The sequence below is a fragment of the Podarcis gaigeae genome (assembly GCF_964106915.1).
Source record: "Podarcis gaigeae genome assembly, chromosome: 8".
In the NCBI taxonomy this organism is placed as follows: domain Eukaryota; kingdom Metazoa; phylum Chordata; class Lepidosauria; order Squamata; family Lacertidae; genus Podarcis; species Podarcis gaigeae.
Genome location: NC_139684.1, coordinates 5,309,193 through 5,326,092, shown reverse-complemented (window position 1 = coordinate 5,326,092; position 16,900 = coordinate 5,309,193). Strand labels below are relative to the sequence as shown.

Genomic DNA, 16,900 nt, shown 5'->3' with positions numbered 1-16,900 from the left:
CATGATGCCCTCCTGCTGTTCTGGACTCTGCTTGCCCTCAGCTCCAGCCAACATTTTATGTAGCCTCTGTGGTTTTTGGGGTGTCAGGTGAGGGGGTATAGAAGTTCCCTCCTTTTGCCCCTTTTGCCCCACTAAATGCCCCAGTGCCATCAGTCTTGGGACCTTGAGAGTCTTGTCAGCTCATTTTGAATTTGGTTTTTAAAAAAAATCTGTTCTTTTAATTTGCAAATGTATAAGCTCCTTCATATGCAGGGAGTCCCACATATATGGAGAAACCACTCCCTTATTTTTGGGTGGCCCCATTTCCTTCCAAACAGATAGACCTGTGTTTGCTATTAGTATCTGTCAGCCTTGGCAGGATCTATAGAAACAAAAAATAAAGAAAAATCTCCAGCATTCATTGTGTAAAAAAGAAAGAAGAACAACCAGAAAGCTGAGTTTGTTTATTTAGCAAGCATTGTTCTACCTCTGAGGAAGGGGAGCGATGCTGTTATTTATTTACTACACTGTCCCACCGTTTTCTCCAAGGATCTCCAGGTGTCATACTTGTTCTTCCCCTCCTCCTTTAGCCCCCACAGCAACCCTGCAAGGTAGGCTAGGCTAAGAGGTGGCATCTGGCTACCAAGGTCCCCCAGTAAGCTTTATGGCCAAGTGGGGATTTGAACCCTGGTCTCCCACTTAAACCACTACACAACATTGGCTCTCAGTTATCCATGCCACTTAATTCCCCACATCACCGGACCACTGGAAGTCTTCTTCAGATGTCCCTACAGGCGTTCTTTGCTCACATGCTTCCAAGCATACCTTCACCATCATGAGGTCTAGAAACCCTTTTTAGAAAGAAGCAAACTACCTAGATTCTGCACTGTATTCCGATTCTGTGCTCAGTGTGAATTATATCAGCTCCATCCTGAGTGACTCCATGTTTGCTTTTTCTTTCAGGGTCGCTGCATTAATTTCACCCGAGTGAAGACGTCACAGCCTCCCCCCAAGTACCCTCTCAACAACGCCTACCACCCCCCTCCCCCTGCCCCCATTTACAACCCCCCTCCCCCTGCCCCCATCTACACCCCTCCCCCACCCAGCTCCCCAGCGCCTCCCACCCCGTCTCCGCCCTCCACGCTCCCCCCTCTCCCTCCCCCTCCTCATGCTCCTCCCCCAAATCGGGCCCCGCCCCCTTCCCGCCCCCCTCCGCGGCCCTCTGTCTAAACACCCTGCCCTCTCCCCCAGAAGCCTTTCTTAAGCCATTTTCAACAGTACTGTAAAACCAAGAATATTTCAGAGGCGGCCTTAACATTCTGGGTGAAGAGACAAGCAAACCCCTTTCAATTCTTCTTTTTCTTCTTTTTAAAAAAGTCCTCTAATGCCCCCAGTTGACTGGAATGCTCAAATCCCTGGCGTTCAGTCTGGAAGAAATCTCTGCCATTCATCACTTTAAAAAGAATAAGACTCTGGCGACGAAAGCAAAACAGTCGCTGGACGCTGCCAACAGCATTGTGTGTTCAGGATACCACCAGCCACTGACCTGAAAGTCATCCTCTTCCTGTCAGGTTGAGTAGATCATCCCTCAGAGGCGAGTGGTGGGGATCTCAGGAGGACAGCGTGGCTGGGGCCACAGAAATCCTTGCAGCCAAGGCTGCCCCTGGAGCCCACGCTGGTATTGCCACATGGAATGTTTTCCTGAGCACGCCTGGATTTGATATGTTGCTACAAGGAAGGCAGTAGGTGCAATGAACTCAAGTCTGATGGTTTCAGAGGAAGAAGAGATGACTGGAAGCAAAGGAAACGTCAGCACGTTGCCCTTTGAAGAATCATACAATTGTAGAGTTGGAAGGGACCCCCGAGGGTTAAATGGTCCGAACCTGCAATGGAAGTGCAGAAAGTGGCTTTTGTATGGCCTTTGTCATGTTCTCAGCTGACAGGAGGAGTCCAGAGGAGTTGGGATGCTGTGAAGAAGCAGAGCAAATGCAGCCGCTGGGTGGAGAGGCTGGCGTTGCCCAGGCAAGGGGCAGAAGTTCTGTGGCACATGCCCATGGGATTTCCAAAAGGAGCATCCGCAGGACACCCAAGGGCAGCCCAAAGTGGTTGATTCCATGGGAGATCTGAAAACCACCAACAATACATCTGGCAGGCCCTGCAAGGACCCTGTAGGAAGTGCGTTGGCAGTTTAAGTGAATCCACTTCCTGTTGGCCGGCTTTGAAAAACAACACAGATCAGTCATGGGAAGGAGGAACAGAAGGGGAGTTTCACGCAAACGTTTCCCCAGTGTGCAGAAGAGATGAAATGACTTGAATTGCCATGGTTTTAAAAAGACGAGACAACTTTCCCCCTTTAGTAGTTACTTTCTGACAACCATATGTTGATGTCAATTCAAGGAGGCTCTATTAGTGGATTTGATCATGCTGAACTGGTCTCAAGTGGTGCCCAGACTGAGCGAGAGCTACTACATTCTGGCTTAGCCATGTTAAGTTGCCCTCTTGATGTGTGTTCAGAGAGTACTTTAGGAAGGAGAGTGAGATGGATGCTGATCTGAGAGGTGTGACTGGAGTTTCATGTCCTCTGCTGATTCAGTATTTGGCCATGGGAAAGCCATTCCTCAGATGCAGTCTGTCAAAGAGGGATTCCAGAGCACCGCTGGAGAGAACCGCTGTTGTTAAGGGGAGCTAAGATTGCAGACCCTTACAAATTGTTCTGTGGGTGTCACCTGAAAAAGTTCATCATGTATTGACTTCAACACGGTGTGAGACTCTTTTCCTCCAGTACTTATTTTACAAAATCCATGTTGATTTGTTTCCGTTTTGAAGGGGCAATTCACACAGCCACCTCATGCCCGCCTGCCTACTCTTGGCATTTCTGTACACCTCACCTCCATCACTGATGCAAGGAGCCCCCCATGCCTGCCTTTAACTGGGCAGGAGCCCGATTTCAATGGGATCTGCATACAGGAGGTCCAAGGCTGTTTCCAGCTCAAGGTGTTTGCATTACAGGACAGAGCCAGGGCCCAAAGAGCGACTGTGAGCCCAGGTAGATGGTGCTAGGCTAGGGAAGCCAATGGCCTGACTTGTTGTAAGACAGTTACGTTGCGGCACCCACTGGAAACTAGCCTTAGTTAGCGGGGGGTGCCGCAGTTTGCTGGGGCAATACCGAAATGTGCAATAACACTGAGCCTCCCAGGAGATGCACAGGTTGCATCGTTCCCTTTATAAATGGGAGCTGACTCAGTTTTCCAGTCCTGCAAATGTACGTACTTTACCTGTAGTAAAATGTCTTGACAACCTGCCTTAGTAACACAGATGTTAGAAGTAGATAAAATAATTGCATCAGTAAGGGCAAACTCATGCAGCCCCATGTGATCGTTAGGATCAGTTTTCCCCAAGGAAAACATACCTCCTGATGTTTCTGGAGGATTTTAACACCTTTCTGCAGAATTATGCATCCTAAAGTTGTTCAAAATGGTGACAGGCGGGATCTGGTCAGCATTTAGCACGTTGAGCTTGCATTGCTTTCAGTGACTTCGATGTGCTGACTCCACTCTCCCTTGCTGACATGAAAATCAATGTGGCCTTTCGCTCCCTTGTGCTCCTGCAAGAGATCAAGGCCACAGTCCAGGGAGAATGTTTGCGCATGTATCTGCCATAGGGCATGTCCACCTTCATTGCTAAGGTAGGTTGCAAGGAAATTGCAGCCAGAAGGTGGCCTTGCAATGGTTAGACTTGGCTTTTTGGGTGCTCTGAGAATGTCTGGGCTGGAACACTTTGCACATCGCAGCATGTGGCAGAAAACCAAGGAAGGGAACCTGTGCATCTGCCCAGGGGGAGAGATGCATAATCTTCAGATGTGCATGGAGCATAAGCAGAGCCTGCTGGGTCAGGCCAATAGCTCACCTAGTCCGCAGGAAACCCACAAGCAGGATTTGAGCACAAAGCCACTCTTTCCTCCTCCTGTGGTTTCCAGCAACTGCGATTCAGAAGCATTGCTGCCTCTAACTGGAGGCAGAGCACAGCCTTGTGGCCAGTAGCCATCAATAGCCTTCCCCTCCACGAATTTGTCTAATCCTCTTTTAAAGCCATCCAAGCTGGTGGTCATCGCTGCCCCCTATAGGAGCGAGTTCCATAGTGTAAATAAAGGGCTTTATTTCATTTGCCCCGAATCTTCCAACATTCAGATATGCAAGTCAGCTGAATGGGCTTTTAAAAGATTTAGTCAAATTCATGGCTGGTAAGTCAACCCAAAGCTATCTGCCATGGTAGCTACATGGAATACCCCATGGTCCGAGGCAGGATAGTGCTGAGCTGTCCCCTATGCTAGGAAACAACAGGTCCCCGATCATCTCCATGGTCCCACTTTTGAGCTTCCCAGGGCCCTCTTGAAAACAGGATGCCAGACAGCCCCTTGGTTTGGTTGATGCTCTTTCCTGGTTTTCTGCTGCCTATGATAACATTCAAAAGCATCCTAAAGACAGCTGCATAAGGTTGCAACTCAAGCAACTTAATCCAGATAGGAAGTGCCTAATCTGTCTCCAGGGCTGTGGTGTCAGCAGTTACCATGAGCTGAGAGTGGCCAGTGGAGAGAGATTCCCCTGCCTTTTGCTGCTTCATCTCCCCGCACGTTTCTTTCCCCAGCTGCACAGCAACAGCTGCTCAGTCTGCAGGCAGAACAAAGCAGCCTTCTGTAATAGCAAAGGCACCCCTCGGGACTCTGCCTGGTCACAAACCTCTCCGGAAATAGCCACTGTTTGGGTTTTCAGGGTGTAGTTGCAGTTCGGTCACAAGGCGGCCTTGCCGTTGTCCGAGAAGCTCCAGCACAAGGTCCAGCTGGTTGCCACAGTTTAGCTGAGCAGAAGTTTGTCTTGCTAAAAGATGGGAGCGCTCAGTCCAGTTGGAAGCTCTCTTGCGCAACCCTGGTGGAGGTGCAGAACAGCGCAACTTGTAACGGGGTTTGCCAAGAGAACTTCCTGGCTGACTGCTTGGAAAGTATAGAACAAATGGGGTGGAAGTAATACAGGGAGTAGGTTTGACTTGTTACAGAGCCTTGAAGGTGCCCCCAAAGTTTGGAATAAAAAAGCTTTTAGAAAAATGCAACACTTCTTTAGCATTAATTTGGTGGCAATGCTGGAATAATCTCAGAGGAAAAATAAGTGTATTTTGATAGCTTCCGGTTTTGTTAAAGATGAATTTTGTTTTCCCAGTTTAAAAGTTTAAAAAACTTAAGGATAGAGGGAGGGAACAAATGAATTTAAAAAGTGTAAGTTAGGCCAAGGATGTTTTATTTTCAAGTACACAAATTCTCTGTGCATGATTTAAAAGCAAAATTCCAAATCTGTGGTGTATATTTTATTGTTGTATGCTTGCCATATTTTAAGTGGAAGCATTTCCTATCCTGTGTGGATAAAAGATCTTTTTTTTTCATGTTGTAGTAAATTATTATAAAGCCAATGATATTTCATGGCATGTTATTGTATCAAGCTGTGCTTGTTTTTTGTTTAATTTCTCCCCCTTTTATGGTTGTACTGCTATTATTAATGTATGGATAGTCCCTGTACTGACGAATGCCTCCTTTACACAGCATTAATTGTAATCATGAGGACTCTTGAGCAGAAGATCTTCCACTTAAACCATTATGGACAGTTGTAAACAGCAGCTGAGGGGTCTATTTGTGTGGATGAGGTGGTGGAGAAAGAGGAAAATGGACCCAATCCACTCTTAACTCTTTGGAGAAAGAGCAGGGGCTGTGCAGAACTCAGGTTTCAGCCATTTTCCACTTGCCTGACATTGTGTAGGTGCTGTGAGAGCAATCAGAATCAGCTCAAAACTATTTTCATGTTAGAGGTGGAGAAATCTGTGAGATATCAGTGCTTAACTTTGGTTGGATTGTGTCCATGGACCTCAAATTCTGATTAATTTTCCAAGGACAATTAATGTTATGTAACAGAGAGGTTGAACTGGCCAGTGTACTATATACAGACATATAGTACTGTGTATACATCTTTTGTTAGTAGAAAATCCTGAGCTCATTATAGCAAATATTCCAGAATTAGCCATTTCAAAGAGAGTTATTTGTATAAGAAAAAGAAGCGAGGAAGCAGTTGAATGAGACAGCATCTTTTCTGCAGCTTCAGGAAGTGTTAAATCGCAAAATGACTAACCACTTCACAGGCTCACAGATTCAAACAGTTGAATAAATACTGATAAATCATACTTGACCAAATCTTGAGAAACTACTTTGGTTGAAAATATTTATTCCTAGATTCAAAAGCCAAGTGCATGTCATATAATTAACGGTGGCCAATCTGCAATTCTTGGAAGTCCCTGGAAGGATTGAGAGAAGAGGAGGTTAGCAATTAATGGAGATGTTGCAAGTCAGAAAAGAACTTTTTCTCTGTAGATGTGGTGACCTTTGGTGGATGAGAGAAATGTCTGTTCAGCAAGCAGAAGACTCTTGTTCTGTGCCCTTGGCTTATTTGCATGAATTGTGTGGGGGTTGTTTTTTTTTTAGATACAGCCATTACTCTTTTAAATTTTGATGTTATTAAAGAACTAATTTGAGCTCTGCCTTCATGTATTCTGTTCACAGACGTGGGGAAAGGGCAGCTGTGCACCAGAAGCTGACCAACTGCATTGCAGATAGCTTGGTTTTGCTGCCCCCCCCCAGCACAAATCATGACTACGCCGATTCCCAGAAAATAATGTTAGTTTTCATGGGTGAGGGGAGCTAGAGACCAGCAACATCTGGAGAGCCAAGGGCTCCTTAGCCTGAAGCCTAAGAGGACAGTTTTGCCCATTGTGTCACTGAAGCATTTTGACCCCAGAACCCAAAGGGGGGGGGGGAATGAGGTCCTTGAAACCTGGACTGTTAAAGCTGGGAGTTCCTCTCACACACTGTCAAAATAGCCAAGCCTTTGGCTGTTGCTTCCAGGGCTCTGTTCACACTGCTCCTAGCAGCATGGAAACCCTCTTCCCAGTTTCCCAAGTCTGCTGCAATAATTGGTTGGACTTGGAGAATGAATCCTATTGCTGAGCTCTGCTGAACCTACCGAGTTTAGCAAAAGCTAAAGAAAACATGTTTGGGGGACACCGATAGGCATTTAATTCATTTTGAAAAGGCTGAGCTGCAGTTCTAAGGGGAGTGTTTGGTGGGTCACACAGAACTATCAAGTTAGAAGGCTGTAGAATTTTGCACCCCCAGTTTTTACAATGATACCTGTGCATTCCACGGGCAAGAGCTACTGCGGTTTGCCATTTAATTCACAAGTTGGCCTTGGGTGGTTCTTTTTATGGGAAGAACACAAGAGAACAAGGATTTCTAAGCCAAAGTCATGGTAAGGTTGGGCACTTTTTATTATTCAAAGAGCAAAATACAAAAAAGTAAGCTAGGAAACAACCTAAATGATAAAATTCTGAGCTGCGTAGAGCACACAGCACAAAATTAGTAAAGAGTGGTCCCCATAAACCATGACGAGCTGTATATATACATTCAAAAGGAAAACGAGCAGAGAAACAGAGGGCTAACATTTTGCAAAAATGTTCCAGTTTTAAACACACACACACACACACACACACACACACACACACAGCTGTGATTTCATCAGCCAGAGTCCACATTAGTCGTCTTCAGTAGTAAACCACGTCAGTCTTCAGGACACACGAGAAACATAATGCAACTTGTACTTAACAAGGTTGGCCACAATGGAAGTGTTGAAGACCACGCTGGTGGACTGTTGAGTTACATGAGTTCACTTGGTTGTTAAAAGGCTTGCAGACTTCTGGAACCGTGGAGTTCAAATTGAGGGGGAATCCCACATGGAAACTTGCACAGGAAGAGAGCGCAGACCTTCCCACATCAGTCTGAACTTGTACTATAGGGGCTGGAAGTGATGCTAAGCCCTTCTGCCCAGCATGCTGGTGCTCTACATCTATGTAAAGTAGCCCAAGTCACAAGTGGAGTGAAACCTCTTCTAGCAGCCCTGCCTTTCCCTTTACACTGCATGACAGGCAGTTCAGACACATATCCACTGAGATGAAAGAAAACCACCGCTCCTCCCGACATTGCATAACCACTGGCAAGGTAAGGACTTTTGATTAACGCAATACTTCACAACTCTACAATGTTCAACAGCAGTTATGGGCCACTTTAAACCTTTAACTGAATGGCAGGTAATATTTTTATGGTGAGCACAAGAGAAGCTGAGCATCAGGGTGCAAGTCTTTCTGAATACTCAAGACACACCGTGCGCCTCACCCCATTGTCCTTATATCAGGCAGGGCAAGAGGGTCACACAACTGCTGGCCCAAGAAGACCCCCACATCATAGCATCCCTAAATGCTATTAGGACATTTATTTCTCAACTGATAAAGGGGGATGCAGAGAAGCTGGTGTTCTACTCAGCTCTGCAAATTGGCTTATTTGCCATATTTCTTAGCTTTTGTACATTCCACAGTTCTTCTGCCCTTGAAATAAAACTGTGAAAGCAGCCTCAGCAAGGAAACTTATTCACAGCCCTCTGGTACCATCTCTGTCCCATCACCTAAGGACAAGGGAACTGGGAGGCTGCTCATTCAGATAACTTGGATTTTTGCCATCTATGTTTGCTCCATCAGTGGTTTCCAAACCTGTTCAACCCCAGTACACCAGTCTGGCATTGAAGCTCATCTTTGGTCTTCATATTGTATTGCATGTTCTCTTACGCCCCTTCTCACTACCTTCATCACAATCGTCAACTTAAGACTAGATAGAGCACATGGCTGCTTCGTTTCTCAAAGGTTTTTTCATGCGGAGCTAGAGAAGAGAGAAGGAAGACATCTCTGCGTTGTTATCTCAAGTGGAGTAAAATTCCACCTCCATCTTCCCGTTCTGCAGTCTGCTGGATTCATTGCCAACAATTATTATTAATAAATAGGTGCTGAAAAATAGGTCACATTGGCCTAGGCAAACGGCAACAAAGGATGCATTTGCTTTTACAAAATGACAAACACTTTTTGCCCCTATTCACAGTCCCCTCTCAAAGTGCCAAGGGGTGGCTGGTTTTTGCAGCGGGCAAAGGCTTTCGCACAGAGCATGTTCACACCACCTTCCCTCCCCCTCTTCAGCTCAGCCCTAGTTTTACTATCTGCCCCCTAACCTCTAGAAAATAGCAGCTTGGCCTCCACATGTTTATGTGGGACATATTCACATTAATAGATTTGGGATTATTAATTGAAGAGCTATCCTCCAAATAAAATGGACTTTATGCCACTGCTCTGATTCTTCAGAGAAGATGCTGGGAATAACATTAGTGGCAACCGGTACAGACCTCAATTGTGTCTTCTTTCACCCAAGGGTCGCCTGACTTTTTATCCTCCAGTAGGTAAAAATGGGGTGCAGTTCTCTCTTCCGACTGCATTCCTTATATGGTGAGGGATGTCTTTACTATGTGGTGAAAGAGGCAAGGGGAAGTGACCCACCTTATAGTGACTTTACACCATTAAGAAAAATGAATGCACAAAGAGGCCTCCACCTCAATCTACACTCTACAGGAGCAACCAACCAGGGCTCTTTCCTCTTTAGGCATTGCATTATTACAGCATTTTCAAGAGGATGAAAGAGGGGGGCTTGTGCAGACAAAGAATGGTGGGTCCACACAGAACTGAACTGGTTTAAAGGGCCAGGGGCCAAGCACCAAATGTGAGGGTCCCTCCTCCTCTGGCCAACTACTCCCATCTTTATTGCATGGAGAGGTGCAGAAATCCATTATGAAACAGCCCCCTTCAAAACAGTGAGTTCTGTGAACATCCTTGCGGGATGGGAAAAGTTGGTTTCCTGTGGCAGAGCACAGCCCTAGCTTCTCTCTCTGTTCTTACAATTTCCAGAACCACCTTCTCGTTTCCCATTTCCATTCTTGAAAGATCTTACGAGCCTGCATGTCTTATAGATACTTAGACAATTATGCAATTCAGCACTATGGAGGCCTGAAACAATCCAGCTAGACAACAAAGGAGGATTACGACTTTTTAAAGAGAACAAACTACCTTGAAATGATCATCGTTTAACAATGTTGCTGGCATAGCCTGTGGATTCAACGTTTAACAGTCACAAATGCAACAGAATTATAAAGACTCTTGAACAGGGGATTAAGATTTGATCAAGGAAGGACTTTTAAAATCAATGTGTCCCAGTACCAAAAGAGAGTGTCTCTTGCTGACATCTGCCAAAGCTTTAATGACAGAGTACGCTACTCAACCGTAACAGATTTGGCCAGATTTCTTGGAAAGTCAACCTGAAAAAGACAGAAAGACACACACAAAAAACCTGAAAAGGATATTTTAAATTGAACAGCCAATATAAGACTTATTGCTTTGCCCATTTGCTGGTTTATTTGGCAAGGCTGCCCACTTAGCCCAGCTGAAGCTGGTAGATTCACACCACCTTTAGTGATTTGTGAAACACCACTGTGGGAACATGATGCTGGACCAAATGGGCCACGGCCTGGTCCAGCAGGCTCTCCTTATGTTCACTGAAGGACTAAAGGTGATCTTTAAAAGTGTGGTACTTACATCATAGCCTCTGAGTACCGCAAGATGAAAAGCCAGGAGCTGTAAAGGGATGACGCTCAAGATCCCCTGCAGACAGTCCACAGAGTGGGGGACTTTGATGGTTCGCTTGTTGTTTTTGATGGTCTCAATATCTTCCTTATCGCAAATCACAACAGGCCGGCCCTGCAAGGAGCACAAGCGTAAAGGAAAAGGTGGGGCAGCCCCTTCTCCACTCCCAAACTTAGGAGGCCTCCATCCACCTCTTAGGTTCAGTCTCTCCACACCCTTGAGAGAAAGATGAGGCAAAGGCTGAGAGGTCTCCTCTGCCCCGAGGCACCATAGGGAAATGGCAGGCCAGAAGAATCACACTGTCCTGGCAACATGCCTGTGGGAAGGAGAACAGGGGAGGAGCTCCTCCACCACCACCTTCAGGGTATGATTTACTGCACCTTCACAGCTTTCTTTGACACCTGTGGGTTCCAACTGCTGTGGGGTGCCATTTTACAGCTGCTGCAAGCAGGTCTTGGAGTGCTAGACCCCAAACTGTGACAGAGGAGAGCAATCTCAATCTCTCCCCCCTGCAAGCGTCACACTGGTGTCTGCTAGCAGCATTCCTGCACCTGCTTTGCAGATGGCACCACGCCACAGAGCGTGGCTGAGCAAAACTCGGGGCAAATCACTTGGGCTGGGCCACTGCTTGACCCTGCTCCTGGGCCAGGAAGAAGGCAGGCAGGCTGGAGGGAACATGGGTACCCAGAGAGCAGCGCAAGCCAGTCTCCTTTGCTCTGGCTGTGCCCCTGTCCTGTGTGGGAGGGGGGGAACCAAGCTAGGAGGGACGGCTGTCTCTTTACCCCCACCAATCCTGCCCCATGAACTCTGTTGTCTTCTCAGACTTTTGAATCAAGGCACAAAGAGCTTGAAAAAGTGCTTTTCTCCCACAAATGAAATAAGGCTGCGCCAGCAGATTTCAAAAGGTGTCACAACAGCCAGCCTGGAAGGTGGTTTCTGCTTGCTGGCCAGATGGGGCCAGTCTGGGAGCCACTCTCCTCGTCATCATTCTGGCTGGTTCCCACCAAAAAAGGGAGAAACGGAAGCCTGGGAGCCTTGAATGCAACAAGCCCTGCCTGTAAGGAGTTGAAGAGGGCCTCAGCCTGGAACCAGCGGGTGTTTGCCATTTCATTTGCTACATGCCACTTTTGTCGCCCCCAATGAAAACAATGTGCGTAGTCAAGAAACACACTTTTCAGTTATTTACCATCTCCCTAGTTATTGGTTTATGTTACTCTTGAGGGAAAACACAGGAGAGAGCAGATGTGGTTAGTTTCGTTTCACTCTGGAGAAGATCATAAGAGGAGAAAGCCAGGAGGCAAGTCTTCAAGGGACAGAGAAGCAAACACCATTGGAAATGGCTATTTCTTTCAGCTCCTGTTCAGGTTCAGAGCCTCGTTTTCTCGGCTGGAAGAGGTGCTGCCCTCCCGCTTCTTCCCTCACCCCTTTTCTCCACTGCTCCAGGCACTGCCACTCAGTTCTAGCATTAGAGCTGGCGGAGGTCAAAGTGCCTCCTGAGCTGTTGAACGGCAGGAGATAAAAAGCTAGAGACACTGCACAGCTCCCTTCGATCAGGCTTCCCATTTGACAGAAATATGGGGCAGAAATTTATACATAAATGCGGGGGGAGCACGGGAACAGATGCAGTTGTTTGTCCCCTAGAAACATCTGTAAAGGGGAAAGAGCTATTCAGCTTCAAAGAGGAACGCCCCCTCCCAAGCATCTTGGATATTCATCTTGCCCATCCATGCCTTAAGCAGGCAAGACTTCTAGGCAACTGAGCAGATGCAGGAGAGGGCAAGAAGAGCCAGTGGTGATGATTAGTGTGTTGGACCAGGGAGACCAGGGTTCAAATTCCCAGTGGGCGATCTCAGGCCTCTCAGCCTAACCCAGTGGCGTAGCGTGGGGGGTGCAGGGGGGGCTGGCCGCACCGGGCGCAACGTCTGGGGGGGGGGCGCTCGCACTCGCAGCTCTCTGCCCCTACCTGGCTCACTCACTCTCTCTCTACGCTGTGCGAATCCGATCCGAGCCGCCGCCCACTGTGGAGGGGGGGTGCCAGGCGTGCGGGTTAGGGGGCGCAAATTACTTGCCTTGCCCCGGGTGCTGACAACCCACGCTACACCACTGGCCTAACCTACCTCACAGGGTTGTTGTGAGAAGAATGTATGCCACCCTGAGCTCCTTGGGGAAAGGCAGGAAATAAATGCAATAAATAATAAAAGTAAAACTGTCTGGCTGTGCAAGGAGGAAATCTTGCCTGAGGAATGCCAGCAGCCTTGGCTGTGACCCTACCCTGACCCCTCAAAAGGGGCCTGAGGATCCCACATTCCAACCTGGAATTCACACACAAGCAAGAGGTGAACGAAACCCTTAGACCAAGGATTGAGGGGTAGAGGAAACGGATCCCTCTTTCCCACCACCCACCTCGATACCTTTGGGCACTGCCAATTCTAGTGCCTCATCCTTTATCCCTGAGGAGGAACAAAGATGGGACTTTGTGGAGCAGAGCTGGGTTCTGTCTCTTCTTGCCTGAACTCACCTGCCGGGCAATGACTTGCTGCAGGGCATTCTGGCACTTGGTGTATGTGCCATCCCTCGTGATGATCATGATGACAGGCATCAGTTTATCGACCAAGGCAAGGGGCCCATGCTTCAGCTCCCCGGCCAGAATGCCTTCCGAATGCATGTAGGTGATTTCTTTTATTTTCTGCAGAGAAGGTGCAACACATTAGTCCATGGAGTCTCTCTCTAAAACAAAGATCCTCCTGAGGCCGGGGTTTAAATCCCCGCTCAGCCATTAAGCTCGCTGGGTGACCTTGGGGGGCAGTCAGTGCCTCTCAGCCCGACTTGCCTCACAGGGTTCTTGTGGGGATTAAATGAGAGGGGGCAACCATGCATGCCACCATGAGCTCTTTGGGGGGAAAGATGCTCCACCAAGCCAAAAGCAAACCAACAGTTGTGGATAGTGACTCCAAAACCCTCCAGTTTCTGCCTGCCCCAGACTGCAGAAACACAAGAAACTACCATGAGAACTGCAAAACTCTTGGTAGGTTACAGGAGACGGCTGTTGAGCTGCGTTCGGTTTAGCAGACAACAATATTTGCAGGCCTGATTTAAAACCCATCTTCATTTCTGACCTTTAGAAAACCTTCTCAGTCCATTTGGGATTCTTTCTGTTGTCAGGGGTTGCCCATACACTTTAAAATAGCCTTCCCCAATCCAGTGCTCTCCAGTTCACTTGGACTCTAACAACTCCCATACAGGCTGGGGCTGATGTGAGTTGGTCAAAACATCTGGAGGGCAGCAGGTTGTGGACAGCAGCTTTAAACACTCTCTTTGCAGTTATAATGACTAGAGACATGCTTTTAAAAATGCCCTTCCTCATTTTCAAGTCTGACCCTCAAACTGGAACACAAATAATGATGGATAAGCCTATTATTATTATTATTATTATTATTATTATTATTATTATTAAAGGAAATGGGGATTCTTTTTTTTTAAAGAATATTTATTAAAGTTTTCAATAGTAATACAATAAAAAAGAAAAAGAAAAAAGAAAAAAATAACAAAAATACAAAAATGAAAATAATTAAAAACACACAGAGTTTCCATTACTTATTTTCCATTAACTTAGGAAATGGGGATTCTTACCAGAGCGCCCTCCAGGCATGTCGCATAATGATAACCACGGCCCATAATGAGGACTGACTTCTGGTGGTAAAGCTCTGTGGCCAGTTTCTGGATTTCATCATCCATGCTCAGGACTTCTTTGATCAAGTCTATCGCAAGTAGCAAGAGGGAAGCAACATATTATCACGCAGGTTAACAATCTGCAATCACACTAGAAATGGCTTTACATGCACTTTGGAAACAATGTTCAATGTGGTATTTAAATGCTGTATTGAAAACTGCACGAATCAGTGGATCTTCAGAGAGTAAAAGTAACCGTCACCTGGACCCACCAATTTTTATTGGGGTTTCATTAGCACCGAAGAAAAGAGGTGAGAGGTGGTTTTCCTAAATCCTCCAACAGAACTCTGGAACCTGTTCTCGTAAATTATAAAGTGATCCACATTTGAGGATGTGACAATAAAGAACCAAGATACACTGATGCAATGCTTGATGTGGCTTTTAAACAAATATGTTTTGTTCTCTTGAAGATATGACGGTTTCCACTTTCATACGCAACTGATTATTTCTGCACAAGCCCATCTTATACAGCTGAAGAGTTTACCCACAGACCTCATCTGTTTATTTTATTTATAAAACCATCTTTAGCAGACGCCTTCACCCCAGTATGGCTCCCCTTTAGCACATACACAGCCCAACAAGACGACGACAAATATCCACCAACAGCATACGAACCAATATGGCTAACCTGATCCAAACACCCACCCACCCCACTCACACATGAAAACAAAGCTCACCACACGCAATCACAAACGAACAACCACACCCATGGCCAAGGCCAACCTCTCTCACCACCAAAGGAACACAAGTGAATAGCAGAGAACCTGCACAAGCGACGCTGACACCAAACCCCACATACATTAAGCAAAATAGAAACATCACAACCCCACCCCACCCCCACTCCCCTTTTCCCCCTCCACCTCTTTCCCCCTTTTCTTCCTAATATAACACTAATGTCTCAACAAATGAAACTGACCTGTAAAAATGTTACTTGGAAAAAAAGAGAGACATTGCTCATACTTTTGTAAACCAATAAAATCTTTAATAAAAAAGGGGGGAACCATCTTTAGTCCCCCAAAGTGACAAATTTCATCAATTAAAATATAATCAAAACAGTAAGATGAACAATGAGCCAAAAACCACAACCAAAAGCTTGGCAAAAGAGAGAGAGCACTAGTCACCACGAAGAAAGGGGCTCAGCTGGTTAGAGTGTGGTGCTGACAATGTCAAGGTTGCAGCTGCATATTCCTGCATTGCAAGGAGTTTGACTAGATGACCCTCAGGGTCCCGTCCAACTCTGCAATTCTATGATTCTAACTAGGCTTCCTGAGGTCCAGAATCTGGGTGCCAGAACCAAAAAGGCCCTGCCAATCAACCCAGCCCAGACTTCCAATGGCAGCAGTTTGCAGAGGAAGGCCTCCAGCAAGAGTGCAGCAGACAAACAGGCTCATGCAGCAGGAGGCAGCCTGTCAAAGATCCTACTCCAAAACTGTTTAATAACCAGCACTTTGAACTACGCCTAAAAATGGATTGGTAGCTAGTGTGGATTAACCAAGAATGGAGCATCAGAGAATACTCCAGCTTCAAAGGCAGCTCCATGCAGGCTATGTAGCAGTGAGGGACCTGATCTGGATGAGATCCTTGCTGCTTCAAATCTCCCAGCTTCGCACAAAACCAGGAAGCAAGTGAGAGGTCCCACTACCCTTGTTGAGTCAATCCTCGCCTTGCTGTTCTCCTTCAAAGAATCACATTTTGTCATGACACCTCTGAGCGCCCGCACGCACCTGGCAATAACTTGAGGCCTCGCATGATTTCTTTCCGTCTTTCTTGCATGGAAATCCTGTCGTCGCACATCATGAGCGCAAACATCACTAGCGACACAAATTGGCTTGTGTAGGCCTGCGGAAAGAGAGGACATCACTGTGCATATGCTTGCCAAGATGCTGCAAGCTGCCCAAAACTCACACCTGAAAGCTGCTGGTATAAAAGTGGGGGCTTCACTATCCCACTTGACCCTGGCACAAACCCAGCCCAGCCCCTAAGCACCAGAAAGGATTGGGTCTTCCAGTGAGAAATCCAAAATTCCAAATCCAAGGGAACTATTCAATTTACCTCCAGCTAACAGCAAAGGGACACCACCCATCAGGTCAAGCTTATACCAGGCATCTAGTCTGGCCACTCTCAAACGTACTTGACGACAACAATTACCCTAGCTAATCTGGAGAGTAAGAATAAGGGAGCAGCTGAGTGTGGCCAGTCCTTACAGCTGGAGGCTCTGTAATTTTGTTGTTCATGCCTGGGCAGAGGCAGAGATCCTGCACCCAAGGCACAACTCGCACTCGTACATCTTCACATCCTTAGGCAGGAAAGTGTCAGGGCGGGGGGGGGGGGGAGCCAGTCAATACCCTGAATTCTGTCTAAACTCTGTCTAAAGGCTGACGGAAAAGGGCAGGCCCTGCAATCTTCTCCTTTTTCCTTCTAGCCTGATTAGAGAGAAAACAACAGAACCAACCCAGCGACTAAGAGCAGGCTGAGACCCTGGGTATGCTCAATGCAGAGAAAGGCTAAGGAGGAAATGTGTGTGTCTGCATCGGAGGGAGGGTGTGCATCCTAGTCCAGCCCTAAATCCAAATCCCTCTTTGGAAGAACCTTG

The 16,900-nt window shown here is 46.8% G+C and overlaps 2 protein-coding genes and 1 long non-coding RNA gene across 11 annotated transcripts in view; 2 read left to right on the top strand and 1 right to left on the bottom strand.

Moving 5' to 3' along the window:
* Positions 1-16,900, top strand: part of ANTXR1 (ANTXR cell adhesion molecule 1) — a 268,335-nt gene that overhangs the window by 129,121 nt on the left and 122,314 nt on the right. For 3 of the 4 annotated variants that reach the window (XR_014567574.1, XR_014567575.1, XR_014567576.1), the window contains exon 18: positions 943-4,247. Coding sequence is in view for 1 of the 4 variants with exons in the window: in XM_083753288.1 (XP_083609414.1) it covers positions 943-1,209 (267 nt within the window). In the remaining 3 variants the exon portion in view is untranslated. Of the gene's footprint in view, positions 1-942; positions 6,547-16,900 lie in introns of those variants that run through there. The other variant, XM_083753288.1, reaches the window with a different exon arrangement.
* Positions 1-16,900, top strand: part of LOC310851268 — a 204,054-nt gene that overhangs the window by 150,424 nt on the left and 36,730 nt on the right. The window lies entirely within an intron of this gene.
* The window catches only part of GFPT1 (glutamine--fructose-6-phosphate transaminase 1), a 43,891-nt gene continuing 34,311 nt past the window's right edge, over positions 7,321-16,900 (bottom strand). For 4 of the 6 annotated variants that reach the window (XM_083753250.1, XM_083753252.1, XM_083753251.1 and 1 more), the window contains 5 exons: positions 16,032-16,146; positions 14,209-14,336; positions 13,097-13,264; positions 10,531-10,692; positions 7,321-10,253 (listed from right to left, as the gene is read on the bottom strand). In XM_083753250.1, the coding sequence (XP_083609376.1) occupies positions 10,209-10,253; positions 10,531-10,692; positions 13,097-13,264; positions 14,209-14,336; positions 16,032-16,146 (618 nt within the window). In that variant the 3' untranslated portion in view covers positions 7,321-10,208. Of the gene's footprint in view, positions 10,254-10,530; positions 10,883-10,921; positions 11,630-13,040; positions 13,265-14,208; positions 14,337-16,031; positions 16,147-16,900 lie in introns of all 6 variants that reach the window. The other 2 variants (XR_014567566.1, XR_014567567.1) reach the window with 2 other exon arrangements.